The 19,553-nt window shown below is 42.4% G+C and overlaps 2 protein-coding genes and 1 long non-coding RNA gene across 6 annotated transcripts; 2 read left to right on the top strand and 1 right to left on the bottom strand.

Annotated features, from left to right (window-relative positions):
• Positions 1–2,770: 2,770 nt before the first annotated feature.
• LOC147231790 (ADP-ribosyl cyclase/cyclic ADP-ribose hydrolase 1-like) lies at positions 2,771–13,279 on the bottom strand. 2 transcript variants are annotated; one of them, XM_086150884.1, is made up of 12 exons: positions 13,096–13,279; positions 12,839–12,974; positions 7,307–7,444; positions 6,881–7,023; positions 6,630–6,753; positions 5,442–5,568; positions 5,209–5,344; positions 4,147–4,229; positions 3,991–4,064; positions 3,817–3,909; positions 3,532–3,618; positions 2,771–3,416 (listed from the first exon to the last, which is right to left on the bottom strand). In XM_086150884.1, the coding sequence occupies exons 4-12, from the start codon at positions 6,930–6,932 to the stop codon at positions 3,338–3,340; spliced, it is 855 nt and encodes a 284-aa protein (XP_086007010.1). In that variant the 5' UTR covers positions 6,933–7,023; positions 7,307–7,444; positions 12,839–12,974; positions 13,096–13,279; the 3' UTR covers positions 2,771–3,337. The 2 variants fall into 2 exon arrangements, with proteins under 2 accessions (XP_086007010.1, XP_086007012.1); XM_086150886.1 differs by having other exon boundaries at positions 7,307–7,463.
• On the top strand, positions 8,247–9,877 carry LOC147231791 (uncharacterized). Its single transcript, XR_015106454.1, has 3 exons — positions 8,247–8,532; positions 8,622–8,710; positions 9,444–9,877. It is a non-coding gene; the product is annotated as an uncharacterized LOC147231791 (long non-coding RNA).
• Positions 12,888–19,163, top strand: LOC147231792 (inositol monophosphatase 1-like). Of its 3 annotated transcripts, none has more exons than XM_086150889.1 (9): positions 12,888–13,008; positions 13,980–14,079; positions 14,872–15,005; positions 15,596–15,700; positions 15,949–15,994; positions 16,219–16,327; positions 16,457–16,565; positions 16,658–16,809; positions 18,494–19,163. In XM_086150889.1, exons 2-9 carry the CDS (start codon positions 14,017–14,019, stop codon positions 18,613–18,615), a joined length of 840 nt encoding a protein of 279 aa, XP_086007015.1. In that variant the 5' UTR covers positions 12,888–13,008; positions 13,980–14,016; the 3' UTR covers positions 18,616–19,163. The 3 variants fall into 3 exon arrangements, with proteins under 3 accessions (XP_086007015.1, XP_086007014.1, XP_086007013.1); XM_086150888.1 differs by lacking the exon at positions 12,888–13,008 and adding an exon at positions 13,400–13,440; XM_086150887.1 differs by lacking the exon at positions 12,888–13,008 and adding an exon at positions 13,416–13,531.
• Positions 19,164–19,553: the final 390 nt, after the last annotated feature.

Raw genomic sequence — 19,553 nt, forward strand, 5'->3', positions numbered from 1 at the left:
GGGTACAAAGAACAGGCGGAGTAGCCTTTTCATCGAATCTGGCTCCCTTCACCTTGAATTCAGCAAGCGCTATGTTCTTGTAGTTCCCATCTCCATGCAGCTTAAGGAAGCCTTCCCTTAGTTTTGCCGGTGCTGGACTAGAATTGCTCATCTTGTCTGCAAATCATGCAGTTAGGACATCGATTCCAATCACGTTCCGTCATACATGTGAATCCGTATTGTATGTATTCTTCCGACCGCTTTCTTTTTTTGCCCGACATAATCAGTATGAAGGGATTAAAATATTAAGAAAGAAATCACATGACGTACCATCACGACAGTCACAAGTTACTACAACTGAGCGCGCCAAAATCCCTGCAGCACGGATAGGCCAAGCAATGTAGCGTGATCACCTGCAGCAAGTGATGTCATCACCAATGTGTGTCTTGACCTCCGCCGAACCCCTGAGACTGACCCACCAAACCCCTGGGGTTCGATCGAACCCAGGTTAAGAACCACTGGTTTGGACGTTTATCAGGACAGTGTACAATTACATTAAGCACAGAGGCAGTAATGTTTGTACCAGATTGTAGCTCATAGCTAATTTCCATCTGTAGTCCTGGGAAGACAATACAAATATAAAACTGTACAAAATAGACAATATATATAGAATATACAGATGGGCAATAAAATAACTATACAATATATAAACAAGCAATAAAATATGTATTTTGCAAGTTGAAAGTGCTATTGTTGTGATATCATTACTTTGGTTATCTAGGGGCCATCAGATGTTACCCTTCTGGTAACATCTGATGGCAAAATACCCCTCTGGCAATGTTAGAGTGAGCATGTTTGGTGCTCCAGAATCCAATTTTTAACGGCTCGTGTAAAGGTGTGAAAATCAGTCATGTTCTTTAGATTGTCTGGAAGCCCATTCCATTCTTTGATGGCTTTATAGGAAAAGGCAGATTGAGAAAAGGCAGGCTTACTTTTAGGAACATTGCAGTCTCCTCTAGACACCGATCTTGGCACTCGAGTCGGGAGCGAGGTTTGATGTAGGTCTTAAGAGGAGGTGGGGCGGCATTATGTAAAATTTTGTGGACCAGACGGATATCAGAGTACCTGATCAAGTTGTCGAAACTTAATATTTTATATTTTCCCAAGATATGGCAATGATGGTAGTGCCTTGGCTTTTTATCAAAAAGTGTGTGTAGGATGTATAAGGGCAGTGTTGGAGAGTGATTCCTAATTCAAGCTGGTCTAAGTTGAAGCCTGTAAAGAGGAGACTGAGGTTGTCATAAGAAATAACTCAGACAAGCGACTATTCTTTTGAGCTCTGCAGAGGGGGAGACTCAGCGCGCTCTTTGGAGGAAAGATCCAGAAAATCTGATCTTACTCGCTGATCTTACTATGCCAGCGACGGACAGGCAGTACCATTCGTCTAGCTACTTTTAAGAGACGATATTCCCCGTGTCTATGAAGAAGGGTGTCGTGATCCAGATTACATTTGCTAAAGTAACTTGCAAATAACATTTTTTCCAGAAATAGATATCTACCACTATGGGTGTCAAAAATATAACTCTGTTATGGTTTGCAGCAGTCAATTTGTTTATCTTCACACACAGTTTGCCAAGAAACGGCTGACAAGCCTTGTGAGATCGTTCTGCTTTTGATAAATTCCGGAGCCGTTCCTCCGCAAAGGAGATACGGAGTCCACATTCTGTTCCGTCAAGTCACAGTGATATTTTGATTGAGATGTGCACGTTAATTTTCTGCAGTATGCAGATCTGGCTTGTGGCAACATCTCGGTGATGCTGAACGGGTCCATCGTAACGTTATTCAGTTCCAGCAGGTAGGCTCAAGTTTTTGCTGTTTCCAGTTTAATTCCTTTTGGACTTCATGGTCAGAACATACAGACTATGTTGTCTATAGACTGGTGACCAGTCCAGGATGAACCTCGTCTCTTGCACGATGACAGCTGGGATGGGCTCCAGCATCCCACCGCAACCCTCAATGCAGGATAAGCAACAGAAGATGGATGGATGAGTATATATATCTATATATATCTAAAATTGAAAGCCCTTTTCATCGAATTGTTGTACAAACACGAAGAGGTAATCGTATGACACAGAGAAAATGGAAACATTCTTTCGTTATTTGTCTAATTCATACAACCCTTCTCCCTCTCACTCACTCCTGAGAGACATATACAGGACTGTCTCAGAAAATTTGAATATTGTGATGAAGTTCTTTATCTTCTGTAATGCAAAAAAAAAAAAAAAAAAAATATATATGTATATCAAAAATATATTAAAAAATCTATCTATCTATCTATGTATAGATAGATAGATATATATTAAAAAATATTTAAAAAAATAAATAAATAAATAGAAATACTTTTTCATGATATTCTAATATTTTGAGATAGGATTCTCGAGTTTTCCTAAGATGTAAGCCATAATCAGCAATATTAAAATAATAAAAGGTTTGCAATATTTCAGTTGATTTGTAATGAATCCAGAATGTATGACACTTTTGTTTTTGTTATTTATGCATCATATAGAAACATAGCCTTTCACCCTCTCATTCGCTGGTCATACAGACATAAAGCCATTCACTTTCAGCCACGTCTTTTTGAGCCATGCAATCATTCTCTCATTCATTCATCTGTCTGGACAGTTTAGGTTCTGGAATGAACCTCCTGCATGTTTTTGGGCTGTGGAAGGAACCCGGAGGAGCCTTCCGCAGTCGTCAGGTGAGAACATGCTGAGACGTTTGCTTACTGATTTAGTTTATTTGAACATGTGTTATCAATTCAATACCAATATTCGCTGACAAGCTCCAAACTGCTCACACCTTTATTTGCTGGGGTAAAGTCAAGCAGATTGCGCATGCTATCCACGGGTTCTGGCTGAGGAAACACAAAACAAAATAATGCACAAAATATGCTACAAAAATGGAGGAAAGGAAGTTAAAAGTCTGGGGAGGTAGTAAGATCTTGACTTTTGATTTCAAAGTGAGGCAGGAAGGACGACCATGACCTTTTTTTGGTGAAAACAACTCAGTGCTTGAGGACAAGATCCAGGCAACGTTGTTGTTAGCGTAAACCCACTGGAACTACTTTTTCTCTTGCAAAATTCAGTGGCAGCATGAAACAACCACTTAGCATTCCAGTCAACTTCCCCCCCGGGCTCATGAGAGAACCTGCCGGCACTAAACAAGTGGCACCCTGTTTGAGGAAACGACTTTTCTTTATTAAAACATCGGGTTTGCGTCGGTACCACTGTTTAATTCAGATTCACTTTGATCAAATGACAGAAAAAAAAATAGCGTTGGCGTAAAAATCGTAGCATCTTTAGTCGAGCTCTCTGTCTGCAAACTTCTGGCAGGAAGGGTGTGTGGGCTGGTGGACGCACTGCAGGATCATCAGGTTTCTGCAGGAGATATGATCCCGATCAGTCGCCCCGGAGAGCTTCAACTCTAATTCCACTAAAAACCTCCAATGCCTGCCGTCGCCGAGGTCTACATCTGTGATGGGACAGAACCTACTGCTCATTATCTGTGCAGGTCCAGAGGAAACCTCGGGACTGGAGGATTCGAATCAGGTTCACAATGGATCCTTCACTGCACGATTCTCTGCGGAGGAGAGATAGGCAGACAAAATCGATTTAATCAAAATTCTTAGAAATCAAAGGATGAGGATTGTTTATCATATTTAGTTGGAATGAGAGGGTGACTGAGCGGTCCGGGGTGTGATAGGCTCCCGCAGCCCCATAACCCTGAGTGCAGGATAAGCGGTATCTAGAATGAATGAATGAGTGTTTGGATTCCCACATGAAGGGTCCTTCCAGGTTGGTCACCACCTTTATGTTGACATAATTCACCCTTGTGGGATTAAGGCTGTCCAGTTCGACGCTTCCAAACATGCTGCGGCACACAAAACACGAAAGGTTATTTCATAACAACCCCTGTAATCTGCAACTGTGACGGCGCTTTTCTTTTCTTAACCTTTTTTCGTTGAAGGCGTCATCAATAGATCCGTTTAATAACACGGTGATGTTGCCGCATGCCATCTCTGCAAACTGGCAAACATATGAAAAAGGTCAGAGAGCGGCGTTTCCTTTCCCATGGAGGATGACGAGGTTTGGACCAAGAGCAGCTCACAGTTTGGGAGGCTTGTTTCCAAAGGGAATACACTGGGTGGTGCACGCACGCCGACCACTCTGGACAGGAGCTGAAATCAAAGCCTGTGTGTGTGTGTGTGTGTGTGTGTGTGTGTGTGTGTGTGCGTGTACATGTGTGTGCGTGTGTGTAGTTCACATCAGTCAGTATAAAGCAGGTTTCAGTGGAATTACCAAAAACACCCTGGAGCTAAGCCCAGATGAAGAGCGATGAAAGGATCGAATGCTTTCTCCTTTTAAAATGCAGTTGGCGGTTTAATATCCAAAACTGGAAATTGCAGGACTGGAATTGCAAGACCAATTGTGCCAAAGCCAAAAAGAAACATAGATTTGTCAAGTTCATTAACTTTGCTAAAATATCTGTACTTGCCCTGCCTTTTTCCACTCTTTACACTCTCAAAAAATACAAATCAATATATATGTATATATATGTATGTATATGTGTGTGTATATCTATCTATATATATATACAGCATGTATATATGAACCAAATATTTTCAAATAATTGTATTTCTGCATGATTTTTCAGACCGTCTCATTAAAAATGGTATTCTGTGATAACAGGATGCTATGACATGATTGCCTTATAAATCATTTAACATTAAATTCCTTTTATAATGACAAGCAAATAGGTAGACCTGTTGTAACATGATTCTGATCCCCCTTTTCCCCCTCCTGCGGAGGCGGCAGAGATAAAGGTCCCGAGCTTTGTCGGAACATGAGATCGACGGGACTGGGAAAAAAACACAAGAGGCTGCGGCGGGACAGCTAATGAAAGGACGGCACGCCTGATAGCTTTTGGGTTTCATCTTTGAGGTGAGTGGAACAATGAAGGGGGTTATGATGTTCCTGCTGGGAGTGTTTTTAGATAATATGGTCATATAAACCAGTTTGGCTTGTATCCCAAGCCCTCCCCATGAGGTTTCACCTTTTCTACATCTCGGTGTCATTAACCACCGCAGCTTTGTGGTTCCAAGCCAGCGAGAAGCGCTAGCTCTGATCTAGTTAGTGACACAACCTAACCGGTGCGGGCAAGTCGTTGTACCTGATTCTTGCCTTTGGCCACACCAGATGAGATCATTGAACATGTAGCCAACCAATGTGTCCTCCAGTGTCCACAAGTCACGCACGACTGCCGCGTAACTGTGCATGAGAGCCCTGGTTTTACTCCAGAAGAGGAACTACACGGGATAAACGACAAAAACAAACGCTCATACACGTCAATCCCGAATCACAGCTTTTCTTCCGTATGAAGGAGTAGCCGATGGTGCCGCTCACCCGGTCGCAGGCCCAAGTTTGCGGCATGGCGTGAAACATGTGGTGATAATCCTCCGCTGTCACGTTACAGAAAGACTGCTGCATGACCGCCTCCTCGAAGTGCTTCCAGATCTCCTCGCAGTCATACCTTTGTACAACATCATGTTGATGCATTTTGTCATTATTTATCCTTATATATCGTTATGGGTATCCATGTGTACTCTGTGTAATAAGACAGTGTTTATAAAAGACAATAATGCACAGTGGTGTGCGTGGAGAGGGGCATTCCGACAGAAGGAAATCAGATAGTAATTTTAAAATTTCAGCGGTGATAAATCAATTTTAGGAGGCTCAGCGGCCTGCGGAGGCAGCTGTCAGCCCTTCCTTCCCTCAATATTCTGTGGTTCTTCTCCAAACAGCCTCACATACGTGGCACAATGCATGTGGCTGTTCTTCATCCCTGAGTCCCTGGAGTCGTAACCTGTTTGTGTTACGCTTTTTGTGCATCTAGATGAATTATTATATCTTCTAAGGTCAGTGAGAGGCTCTGGAACGGGTGCAACTGCATCTTTTAGAATTTTTTTCTGTGATGTTTAATTAAATATTACATTGCCATATGTTTCACACAAATTATTGCTTACAACTTCATATGCTGTTGTGAAAGGTCAATTGCACAATTTAAGAATAAGAAAAATGTATCGGAGGTCTCCTATGCCCCAGGAGCAACTGACTAACCTGGCCTTGGTAAGCAGTGAAGAAGAATTTCTCCAAGCTGATGCAAAAAGTGAAATATAAATAACTCAATAAATCCGATTGGTTTACATTACAATTAAATAAAGTGTTTATTTCATGTTTCACCCGTGTTTACATATTCAAAAGGTTTTCCTTTCTCTGTATATCAGGCCTTATACTTCAGGACCTGTGCACACCCCTGCCAATGCAAAAGGAAAAGGAACGCAAATGCGTGTTCGGTGCATGCAGGTATTTCTCTGAAAATAAAGGTAAATCCTCACAAATGCGGCAGAACATGATGGATACTGTTTTGGTCTCCGCATGGGCCAATCTGTACTCTGAAGTCTACTTTTTTTTTTTTTTTCGCGTGTTCCAGCTTTTCTTATTCATCTTTATTCTTTTGATTTGTTGTGTCTAAATATGGATGTTATGGGAAAAAACATGAACATAAAGAAGATACATGTTTTAATAGCCTACCTTGTGCTGGGGTTGATGACGGTTATGTAACTGTAACATCTTCCAACCACAATTTGTTTAATGTTAGGCGTTGTCCCGATCTGCATACCCAGTGGACTCAGACAGAGCAGAGCCACAATGAACCCTTTGAGACACACAAAAAGGATCGGCGGAGGTGAACAAAAAAAACGCCAAAATAAAGGGAGATCAGAGAAGCGAACATGGACAAACTTGAGCTTCATAGATAAATAATATTGAGAGGAATGACTTGCATTTTGCCAGCATGGTCATAACAAACCCAGCAAGTTTTTTATGATCGGTCATGGCGCTTCGCGGGGGTCCCCCGGACGGCCTCGGAGCTCCACAGGAAAGCCCCGCGCTGCTGCATGCTCCGACAGACACCGCTGAAAATCAGCTGGAAAACATAAATCCAGCAGGAGTGGTGGATGAGTTTGCGGTCAACGAGGAAATCTCATTGATAGTATTTCTATGATGTCAAGAGCTGTGAAATCTGACAGCCTTTCAGTCACTCGAATAGCCTCTGGGGGATTTCAGCGACAGCTGAGAATGATACTGAACATAGTTGACAACGGGGCATTTTGGGAAATTGTCTGTTCTCAAAACAAGAAGAAGAAGGTCTCGGAGACTTTCGTCTTTATGGGGTGGGATGATAATGTAGATGGAAAACATTCACTCACCGTATTTCAGAACCGGTGTAGGATTGTGAGAGGTTGTCCCAAGGTTGTAATGCCTGGTCCTCGGCCCGGATCAGAAATCTGCCCAGCTCAGGTCCTCCGGTGGTGGGATAATGTCCCCTCCTATTATGGGATGGTCTTCTGTGGTTCGAAAACACATCTACCATTGCAGACGGACATTCTTAAAGCAGAGATTCTTTTTCTCACTCCTTTTTTTTGACTCCCGAGACTTCTGTTGTAAATAGTGCATCCACATGACTCCTATTATGGTGGCATTCAGAATTCTCCAACAGAGTGTGTGCTGTTCTCAGATGAGCCGGGCCATGGGCTGGAGGGAGAAATATATGATCTGCTCATGTCCGCGGTCACGCCGCTTTATTTTATCGACTCAGCTCGGAGGGCTGCAAATACACTTAACATTCAAATATGGGTTTGTGGATTGTGAGATGAAGATATTCAGGTCATTCACAACATTTTAGAAACAATCGGAAATATAACGGTGGCAGACATAATGTTAGAATTATTAGTATGACCGTGATGAGGTTTAGAGCGTTTATGTGTATAGTTTGGGACATTTTCTGTCTTTTAGCCTGTTATTAGAAGTCATTTTTCATATTAATCACCAATATGGAATCCATATGCCTCTCATTTGTCATCCTGTGATACACATACATAAGTGTTGTAAATAATATACTGCAGATACTGTGTATATATAGACAAAGTTAACCAGATTTGAATTATTTGCACTGTCCAACTGACCACTTTAATCATTTGGGTTATTAATTGACCACTTTCGCATCAGTGTTGTTTCCTGAAGTCGCTGGGTGTTTCGGGTCTCTCACCAGACACTCTCATCCAAGCGACCAAACCGAGGCCGATCTGACCGCGGCCTGTGTCCAAGAAGCATTCTACTGCCAGAGCCATCTGGATACGTTCTCCACAGTCCCTGCATTGTTATTCATGGCTCTCTGTTGCCTCCCACCTGTTATGCCCAGTGTGCCGTAGGCCTTGCCCAGGGAACGGCTGGCAAATCCCCAACTGCCAACCTCCACTGGCATGCATCTGGTCCTCCCCCCATTCCTCCATAAGTCCTCCTGGTACTTCTCCCTCTTTCTCTCTTGTGCTTCCTCCTTCCTGTCCTCCCAGGGAACTGTCAGCTCAGGACATCTTAAACCTCTTGGATCAAGAACTTGATCCTCTGGGGGTTCCACTGCCAGATGTCCTTCCAGGTGATGCACCGCTCCCACTTCATTCAGGCACCTTACTACCTAATGGCCACTGATCTGCTGGTTCACTCTTTGTATGTTTCCATTTACAGATGGTAAATCAGCTGCTGAGTGTGGATAGTCTATGTTTGCACTTCAATACCCATTGCTTGCAGACGAAAATGTAATATAAGTGTTTTAAGTAAGTGCATGGGAGTTGATCCCGCTTCTTTATAACTGTGCAATCTATGTGCTGCAACACCTGAATGTCGCACCCAGACAAAGCTCTACAGTGAGCAGACTCACTGTCATCATGATCCAGCGGACAAGGAATTGCAAAGATTTAAGACGATGCAGCAAAGAAAAATCCAGATTTTGATGTTTTGGGTTTGCTCTGTGACAGACGGGCCTGAGGCCTGATTGAGGCCTTCAACTCAACTAGTTAGACCTCAATGGAGCATCACGGTCTCTTCAAGCCTTGTTAGCAGCCATTTTTGGGTTTCCTTACACAGTTTAAATATCCAGTAGTTCCCACTCTCTTGCAGACAGTCGCCAGGGTGTGTGTGTCTGCAGAAAACCATGGTTTGTCCTTCTTGACAGGGTTTCATAGAGTAAGATAGAAACTGAACGGAGGGTAGAGTTCATGCTACTCACCAGCTGCTACACAGGTTGTGCAACAGCTGGGGACTGTCAGCTCCAGCAAGACCAGTCGCTTTGTCGCTTCGGAGACCAAGTTCGGTCTCAACTAGGACTGGGAGATGTGTGCTGGGATTTTCAGTTGCTTCTGGTTGACTGTCATCACTCAGTCTCGCGCTGTGGAGAGCAAACCAGCGGCGCAGTTCTTTGGTGTTTTCTCTGGCCTCTGTACACCCTTGACGAACTGGATGGCCTCGGCAGTAACTTGGGTGTGTCAACTTTCCTTTACCCACCCACAGATTGCCTCGCCGATGGACTTAAGGACTTGGTTGTGTCTCCATTGATAACGACCCTCACTCAGTGCCTTGGGGAAGCTGCTCAAGATGTGTTCCAGTGTCCCTACCTTGGAACACAAGGGGCGTGCAGGTGTCTCTATTTTGCCCCAGACGCACAGATTAGATGAGCTTGGGAGGACATCATAAGCCCCTTGGATCAAGAATTTGATCCTCTGAGGGTTCCACTGCCAGATATCCCTCCAGGTCGTGCACCGCTCCATCGCCTGCTGTTGGGCTCCCAAGAACAGTTCCGCCCTGTACCTAAGCTGAGTCTCCGCTTGCTGGACTGCGTCTGCTGTCCTCCACTTTCTCCCTGTCCTCACAATTCCGGCCCCAGACACTTTGCCGTCTCTGAATCCTGAGTACTGCAGGTGTTTCCGTGCCCGTGTCACAATAAACTCTTCCCTGACCGAGCTGAAAGGGAGCCTGAGCTACCATGTACTTTGTGGTTTGCTTTTTTTGGATTGTGTATAACATCCTGTTGTCTAGCTCGTTTCCGTTTCTATCAACTGAACTGAAAACGGGAGCAAAAATCCCTGTGTGTGTGCAAAGTTTTGGTCATTCAAGCTGATTTTAATTCTGAATATTTCCTTGTCATGGACATGAAGCCCATTTCAGAATCTCAGAGGATCCATCCTGAGTAACTCGCAATATCGTCATAATCTTTCACCCCAAAACAAAATAACAATCAGCATATAATAGAAATTTCCAGCTGCTCTGTTGTTTTTGATAGGAAAAAAATAAATAGATACCAATAGAAAAGAAAAGCAACAGACAAAAGTAGATTTTGGTAAAATAATTGCAAAGAGCACTTTATTTCTTCTGTCGGTTTTGCGATCTTTAATTCATCGATGGTTTGAATTTTATTGGCTACACGCAAACTCCTGGTTTGTCAAACACTGAGAATGGAAAAATAATAATAAAGTATAATTTCATAGTGGCTAAGGTCTGCATACATAAGATGGACCTGCCAGTTGACCTGTGAAATGGTGACAATGCCATTTCTGACACGCTGGTCTGTGCACAGCCATGCATGAGACAGCGCATATCCCTCGGGGCATTTTTGCAATTGCACAAGTTAAGAGATAGAGGAATAGAAGCTCCAGGGTTTGCCTCTCACTTCCTTAGAAGTATTTTTCTATTTACACATGGTAAAATCAGCTGCTGAGTGTGGATATTCTATGTTCTGCGCTTCAATACCCATTGCTTGCAGGTGAAAATGTAATATAAGTGTTTAAGTAAGCACAGGGGAGTTCATCTGCCCTCATTAGAACTGCAAACTATGTGCTGCAACAACTGCATGTGAGATTGACACTTGCACAGAATTTGCTCCCAGACGAAGCTCTACAGTGAGCAGACATTACTGTCATCATGATCCAGTGGACACTGCTGGACACTCCTCAGAATTGCAAAGACTTAAGACGATGAAGCGAAGAAAAAGTCCCAATTTTGATGTTTTGGGTCTGCTCTGTGACAGACGGGCCTAAGGGCCTGATTGAGGCCTTCAACTCAACTAGTTAGACCTCCATGGAGCATCATGGTCTCTTCAAGCCATGTTAGCAGCCATTTTTCCCCCAGGCTCATGGAAATGGTGACACAGTTGTTAGCGCTTCCAATCACAGCAAGAAGATTCTTGGTTGGATTCTAACAGTTGACTTTTATGTGTGGAGTTTGCATGTTCTTCCCTTGTCTGCGTGCGTTTCCTTACACAGTTCAAATATCCAGTAGTTCCCACACTCTTGCAGACAGTCTCCAGAGTGGGTGTGTCTGCGAAGAACCATGGTTTGTCCTTTACAGGATTTGATAGAGTAAGATCGAAACAAGAAACTGAATGGAGGTAAGAGTTCATGCTGCTCACCAGCTGTTAAACAGGTTGTGCAACAGTTGTTAAAGGAACCAAGGCTCGGCCACTTGTTGACTTTATCCAGTTAAGATTAGGTGACCAGAACGAAGGGTGACATAGGCATCGGTGCTGGAAGGGCAAATGGAAGCTAGAAATACTTCAGATCTAATCGAAATTTGATCTGATGCTGCAGCGGAAAAATAAGGTGCAATTAAAGCTATATAACAATATGATAATACTACTGCCTTTGTGGTCTTGGTTCTTTCAAGTTTTGCTTTTTTTTTTGCATGAACTGGCAGTGTGACGTAAGATAAAGTGCGTGATAAGCGTTAACCTGATAGCAAAATGATGAACCCCATGTGTGTTATAATAGGAACTTGAACTATGGATATGAACCTCTGACAAACACCTTTTAATTGGAAACCTTTTCTTTTTTCATAACAAATCATGGGTCATGTCCTGTTCATATAATATGTAGCCTCATCTCATTGTCAGTTACTATGAAAAGTGTATATTGTAAACAATGTTAGTTTAATAACATTGAATTGTTTCAAGTGATTAGAGGGTAAGGATATTCCAGTACGTTTATCTACTTTTTAATTTATCTTTCTGAACTTCTACTCCAGATTTGGCCCTTTATCAAGTAACCCATTTCTTCACGACTTAGTTAGCTTGGTAGATCAAGAGCTTATTGCAGACACTGTTAAAACCCAAAGGCAGAAACAATGCCAACATAACAGATTTAAATTCAAGTAGTTCAATTGCACATGTTGTGCATTTTATTTTGCGGGAGCAATAGCCTTAATATTGCACAATAGTAATATTATACAATCCATTTACAACTTTGAACGTATTTCCTATTATTCACCATTTTACTGGTCATGGTTAATTGTGTTATCAATCAGATTTACATATTGATTCCTAAGAAGCTGTGACTATGATTTATTTCTCTGGACTGGCTTTCATGGTGGTTGCATTGAATTATTTGTTGAATTTCTAAAATAATTTCTTGTGTCACGCATACATGTTCTCTGAGGTGAACAGACACCTGGGTGGGATGAAAAAAAATATATACATTAAGGATTCAAAAAGAAGGTGACAGTAAGATAGTGTTGGACCAGCACTGAAAACCCTGCACAAATCCAGAGCACAATTTAGCTCTGGGTGATATGGATTCTTGTTACAATTATGTTTTCAGCATTTATGGTAACAACTATTCCTGAAAAATATTATGCATTCAGTTTTATGCACATTTACATTCATTTAGTTTGTAGAAGTCATCTCCAAAATGCGGACGCAGTTTTGAAGCTCAGACAGGGTCCCTGTTTCATTTTATTTGTTATCACTCTCGTCAATGACTGTTGCAAGGCCTTTGGGGTAGTTTTATTTGAGCTGGTTGGCTGCTTGCTTCAGGTTGTCTAGGATGGACGTTTGCAGATGTTTCCACATTTATGTTTTACATAACATTTATTGTTATTTTTTTCAATGAACATAGTTTGTGCCTCTAGTGACTCACCAGGTCTGCGTGGGCTCTGCAACAGAGTTGAAGAGGGTACTGTCGGAGAAGGGGGCAGCGGAATGTCATTGGCCAAGAGGTGGGCTATGTAAATGAGGCGAGGAGCGTTGGATGTGCTGGATACCGACCAAGGGGACTGCAACAGTCAATTTAAAGAGGAATTTTAAGCGGTAAGTGTTTTCCAGTCATGCCTTTGCTAAGTTGCTATCGTGTTGTGAGTGTTTAGCTAGCGTGATTGAGTTAGCTTGCTAGCTTACCGGTTTAACGAGGTTTGGCCGGCGCTCTGACTTCAGTTTGAAAGGCTGACACACGTATGACATACGTCGCAACTTAGTTTTAAACAACACGTATCTATTAATGCCAGAATGGAAACTTCCCCGGCTCGTCACTTATATCGCGCTCATCGAGTAGTCAGAGTACAGACGTTAGGGATGCGTCCAGAGCAAGGGTTTTCTTCAAGAAAGCGATCTGTCTGACAGATCGCTTTGGACAGATTATGTCCAATGAAAGCGGACCTTGAAGTCAGGTTGCTTTGCTTTGACCAATCAGAGAGCGAGAAAACACCCCGTTCTGTTGGGAGTCTTCAAGCGCTATCAGGGGCGGTGAGTTAGCCGTAGCTCTTTGGCATCGTACCACCAACTTTCCTCCACGGAATCTTTAAAAGTCGTCAAAAGGCTGGTGAACAGAATACAGGTCCTTATTCTGATAGCTGTAGTCGTCACTAAGCTCGTCGCTCGCCGTACCGCACTTGCAACCGCCTCTTTCCTTTAGCACACGGTGCTTAAGTGGAAGCTAATACACGTCTGTCATGTCAATGTACAGCTCCGACGAGAGAAAAATACCGATAACGTTAAAAACAAGCTATTCATGCACTTCAGAAATGTGCTTTCAAGACGAAACACTACATTTCTTAACTTCTTGTAAATTCAACGGCCAGATATCAACCCCTCGACTAACTACATTTGACGTACTTGCATGTTTCATGTCAACATTCACAGTATTGTAGGAAGGTAACCCCAATGAAATAACTAATTTCTTATATATAGATGCAGTGTATGGTTTAGCTCCTTTTTTTAAATTTTTTTACAGTGTTAGTATAAAACCTATGCAATATGACTGAAGCTGCGTTTGTGGTTTCCAGGTGAGCAGAGGCTGTATTTGTCCACATCCCACTCACCATGAGCGACCCCTGGCAGGAGTGCATGGACCACTGTGTGGAGGTCACCAAACGGGCGGGGAAGGTAATTGTTAAAGAGAAGGAAGTACTGTGTTGTGCCCTGTTTGAATAGATACCTGCAGGATATTAATTACAACTTCAGCTTTGTCTCCACTTTAGTGCAGAGCAGTGGTGCACTAAGCCATGCTTTCCACTCCTTGACCCTACTTACCTCCTCACTATGATCTTTTAATGAAAGAAAGGTCTCTTTGATTTGTAATCCCTTAAATCTCATAACATATATTTGCTATGTCAACATAGGCTATCAGAATAGAGCATAAAGCACAAAGATATATATCTATAAGAGAGACGTGGACTTTTTTAAAAGTTTCCCTGACGAAGGGTTTGAATGTTTTCATATATAAAAATCCACTGTTGTCAAAATGTGTGCATGCAAAATTCAGTGATGTGTATGTGATCATCCTCTTAGAATCTTATCAGACCTGCTGCAGAAATGCTATTCTGGGTTTTAAATTCACCTGTACAATTGTTGAATTGTTAAGGGGAATTTTTTTTGTCATCTATCTTTATCTTTATATACATTAATGAAGATGTATTTAACTGACCATTTTATTGTGATTTAAAGAGAAATTGTATTGGTTCCAATTTTCAGAGACAGATGCAGTGATGTGTAATAAAATTGATGGAGCGTACTGAAAAATATATTTGGGCTGTAGAGCCCAGATTCAATAATCTGACCCATCATTGCCAACAATGTCATCATAATACATGTGTAAGGCTAATTAAAGTAACAGATGTAGTCAGTCATCCACAAAAATACTCTCGCTGGGGTCTGTTATTGTTCTCTCCCTGCCAGATGATCCGTGAGGCCCTCCAGAAGGACATCTCCGTCATGCACAAGAGCTCACCGGTTGATCTGGTGACTGAGACGGACCAGAAGGTGGAACAGCTAATTATATCTTCCATCAAGGAAAAGTACCCCACACACAGGTACTTTACAAATGGATCTGGACCACAGAGCCTGATTTAGAAAAATGTGAAAGGAAACCTGTATTCACAGGGGCAATTAGTTATTCTACTTTTAATTCCTGTTTGACACTCGGCAAAACCATCCCTGGACTAGAAGTATTAAAATGTATGGAAGTAAGGATAATGAAAATTATCGCAAAAAGTTTTGTGAAGGTTTTCAACCATTTGAGCCCCTCTTTTTCAAATTGTCTTTAATTTATTCAAAGTAATATCTGTATACGAACAGAAACTAAGGTACATTTTTGGATCATTGTATTGAATACATTTTTCAACAGTAGATAGCCATCTTCTGCCTGCAGAGTGAAATGGCCATTAAACGTTTGTGACCCTGGAAAGAGTAATGATAAATGCCATCGCTGAATGGAAAATATTTTTTTAATATGCAAATCACAAAACATCATCTCTGAGGGCGTAGACATTATCATAACGTACATTGCCGACAAAGCAAAAGGAGCAGGCTTTGCAAATAATGTTATTCGCGCTGTAGTCCTTATATCATGAGCGTATATGATAATTCATCTCTGGGGTGTTTCCATTCCTTTTCTTTTTAGCTTCATAGGTGAAGAATCAGTAGCAGCAGGAGCCCCCAGTATACTGACTGACAATCCCACTTGGATCATTGACCCGATTGATGGTACCACCAACTTTGTCCACAGGTATCCTTTGTGCTGAAATCGTGTAAGAACAATTTAAAAACCAGATTCAGCGCTTGATTTGTCTAATCTTTGACGCCCCACAACTATTTTTATCTTTTAATTAGGTTCCCTCGTGGAACGTCTTCTCTGTCAAGGATAATTAGATTACTTCGATGAAACTGAACTGATAATAGAAGTGGATTCCTGTGAGATTGAACCTAAGGGGAGTTCATTAAACGAGCGCTTCATATTGTAACTCTTTTGCACAGGTTCCCGTTTGTGTCTGTATCAATTGGATTCACGGTGAAGAAACAGGTAGATGTTATTGTTTATTTACATCTTTTGTAATGTTTCTCAGGTAAACGCTGCTTAAATGCCTTAATTACCTAAATCATTATCGTGATAATTGCCCCCAATCACTCTGTGAATGTTTTGATTAGTCCCAGTTTTCAATGCTCACGCAGCTCCTGTTCTATTCTTGGCCTTCCTCCCCCAACCCACTAATCACCTTGATCTCTCGTGTTGCATCTCGAGCGTAGATTGAGTTTGGAATTGTCTACAGCTGCATCGAGGATAAGATGTACACAGCACGGAAGGGGAAAGGTGCCTTCTGCAACGGCACGCCCATTCAGGTGTCAGGGCAGAAAGGTGAGTGATGACCACTTTGGGTTTGCAGTTCTACACAAGTCCACCAGATGGTGGCAACATTACAGCAAAATCACCTCACCGCTCTACTCCACTCTGTCCTGCCTTTATTTTCGTTTTCTTTTGTGATAGATATTAGCCAGTCTCTAGTTTTGACAGAAGTCGGCTTCAAACAAGATCCCGAGCAGTTCAAAACAATGCTGGACAATATCAGGACAATCCTGACTATCCCCGTACACGGGTAAATTATCCCTGAGCATTTGCAGCGGTCACAGATCGACTGCACGTCACCTGCAGCCAGACCCAAAGTGAATATCTAATTTCTGTTGGCAGTGTTCGCTCCCCGGGCAGCGCGGCTGTCAACATGTGCTTGGTAGCGTGTGGATCGGCGGACGCCTACTACCACATGGGGATTCACTGCTGGGACATGGCTGGGGGGGCAGCGATTGTTACCGAAGCCGGAGGAGTCGTCGTCGATGTCTCAGGTGAGTCACGGAGACAATGAGAGCTACTCAAGGCATCGTCTGCAGACCTTTGAAAGGCCGCTGAGGCTCTTAAGTAACGGAGGGAAGCGGGCGACAAGATGTATGATCCGTCAAAGAACATGCAAGAAAGCAGTGAGGAAAAAATGGACAGAATATTATCACGTGAATGAATTATAGTCGCAAGTTTTGTCGCTATTGCTTTATAACTATCCTGTGCTCATCAAGGGTGTGAAATATATTGAGAGGAGGTGCTTGCCGGCTCTTTCCTGCGCACCAGGAGTAGGAAGTATCGGGGCTCTTGTAACTTGATCTCAGCTGCCATTGGCATCAGTGCTAGCTTGACTAAGAAGGTTGTAAAAACAGCAAGCACGCTCTGACTTTCTGCCAAAGCCCTTCCTTTGCCCTTACTTGTCTAAAAAGTCACAGAATGCCTTTACGTCACAGGGGGAAAAGCTAGCATCAACTGTGATAATTATCAAGGTCACACTCCCATGAGAAAACAGTCATGCTTTTGCAAATTCATCAACCAGTCTTTCCCCATCTGTTGCCCCTTGACAAGCTTTGTACTATTTTCCATTTCACGACAAACACGTTTTCATCAGTGGGGCGGCGCAACTAGCCTGTTATGTGAAAAGGAACACTTGCGCTATGTTTGCCTGCTTAGTCGACTCCCGAAGAAATTGTAATAACTTTATTATTTTTAAAGTGATCAATATCTTACTGCCAACAAACACGTTCAAAGAAGAGGTTTGCTTATTTCTTTCATTACTAGTCTAATTTTTCCATTTTATCTTGAGTCTATCTCATCATGATTCATGGGATAATTTAACAAATTCATTATTGCAAGTAGTCACGATTGGTTTCTGGTTCCTCAATCATTTGCCCACCTCATCGGAGACCGAGGAGAATAGAATAAGTGCAGGTCTTCGTCACTTTGTTGTCACATATTCCTTTTCTGCATTTTCATCTTTTTCTGCAATGCACCGCGATGGAAATATGTGTAGTTGCACTGCCTGAATCCCCACTGGAAAAGTAAACCTCACCAGAGGCAGTTAAAACGGTGACACTGATGGCGCCATGCATTGATTGAATGTGAGCAGCTGTGCAGACGATATGAGCCTCACAGTGAGTTTTGCAGCCATTTCTAGAAACAGTGTCGGCGCTTAGATGGTGCGCTTTAATTGCCATTAATGTATCAACATAATGCTTGATGATGACGCAGGTTTAGATGCAGGAAGAAATTATGTCGGGCGGCTTTATCCGTTGCAAAAACAACTTTGAAAAAAAATGCACATCTCCCGAAGAAGTCCAGTGCCGATGAGTCACTGCGAGCCCAACATTTCATCACTTCCTCAGTCAATGACTTGTCGGTGTGTCGGTACCGCTTTCCGGATTAATTACGTTGTCGTACATCATATTTGTAGTGCCGAGAAACTTTCTAGGTGAATTTTCGGCTGGCGAATTTTTAAAGCGGCGCCCGTTCTATCGGGCTCTGTGCGTACATCATTCTCCGCAGTGAAGGCCAAACATCCAAGTCAAGGAACATGAAGCACAAAGTAATTTTCAGTGGCTTAAAGCATGCAATTCATGAGGCCAAATGACACTCCTTAAGTCTCTCAGCAACATGAAAATGTAATGCTCAATTTTATTCCAGCGCTCCCTCAGCACTTCCTCTTTCATCCAGGTGGACCGTTTGATCTGATGTCTCGAAGGCTGATCGCGGCCAGCAGCGGAGCAATAGCTGAACGCATTGCCAAGGAGATAAGAGAGTTTCATGTCGGCAGGGATGACACAGACGGCGAGTAAACTTCCATCATCTCTCCTCTCTCTCTCGCTCAGCTCGCTGGTTATTCATATACATGCAATTCTTTAGTATATATCAAAATCAGGATTCCGTCTGTGCTTTAAAAAAAAAAATCATAACAAACGTAGACTACCTCTGAAGAGTCCGTTTTGGTAAATATTTGGTGCTCACCATGCTGTGCCCTGGCACTCACTTGTATTCGTGCACTCGGCCGTCCACAGATCGCATTTTTTCTTGCTGATATTATTTGTGTCATGTTTTTTTATTTATTCAGTCAAAGGGGTGTCACGGCTGAAAGACCTCAGCACATGATGATTTTAAAATTTTTAGAATCTGGTTTGACAAATGAGCTTGTACAATATAGAATTTAATGTTTTATTGTTGACGATTGTCCATAGTTATATTTATTTTCCATTTTCTTTTCTGCTGTGCACACATTTACCCTCACAGTGACTGCAACTGTTTTCAAATACTTTCTCTCTGTCATCTCTCCATTTGTCTTTTTGTTCTGCTATGACAATACCTGATAATAAACACTCTGTAAACTGTATTCTTTCTTGCACACCATTATTTCAAGTACACACACCATGTGTGTCGGGGCACGGAGCAGGGTGCAGGAAAGGTTCTTAGACGTACTGTCAACTACGTAAATACATTTCTGCTAGTTAAGAGAACATGAAATCATAACGTAATTCTGCTGGAATCTTATTTCACAACGGCAAGTGTTTGAGGATGGGAAGGAACCCACCGAAGACCGGTTTTGTTCCAACAAGGAAGGTGAAAACCCACCATATGGGTTCCAATGATCCGCTGAGGGTAAATACCTCCCATAAAATAGTAATATTTGCACCACAGGAATGCACTTTGGATGTTATTGAGTTTTGAAATTCTCACATTTCTCTGTTTTGAAGACCACTCGCTCAGTCATACTCTGAAACCC

Source organism: Fistularia commersonii, chromosome 8, assembly GCF_037954325.1.
Source record: "Fistularia commersonii isolate RoL2024-O1a breed Wild chromosome 8, RoL_Fcom_v1.0, whole genome shotgun sequence".
Taxonomy (NCBI): domain Eukaryota; kingdom Metazoa; phylum Chordata; class Actinopteri; order Syngnathiformes; family Fistulariidae; genus Fistularia; species Fistularia commersonii.

Bases quoted from the DNA above. Each gene is read 5' to 3' on its own strand.
- LOC147231792 (XM_086150889.1), top strand. From the start codon at position 14,017: ATGAGCGACCCCTGGCAGGAGTGCATGGACCACTGTGTGGAGGTCACC. The intron at 16,328-16,456 runs GTGAGTGATGAC...CTTTTGTGATAG, and splicing joins TCAGGTGTCAGGGCAGAAAG to ATATTAGCCAGTCTCTAGTT. The intron at 16,566-16,657 runs GTAAATTATCCC...TTCTGTTGGCAG, and splicing joins CTGACTATCCCCGTACACGG to TGTTCGCTCCCCGGGCAGCG.
- LOC147231790 (XM_086150884.1), bottom strand. From the start codon at position 6,932: ATGACCGATCATAAAAAACTTGCTGGGTTTGTTATGACCATGCTGGCA. The intron at 4,065-4,146 runs GTGAGCTGCTCT...TATGTTTGCCAG, and splicing joins GGAAACAAGCCTCCCAAACT to TTTGCAGAGATGGCATGCGG. The intron at 3,910-3,990 runs GTTAAGAAAAGA...TGTGTGCCGCAG, and splicing joins GACGCCTTCAACGAAAAAAG to CATGTTTGGAAGCGTCGAAC.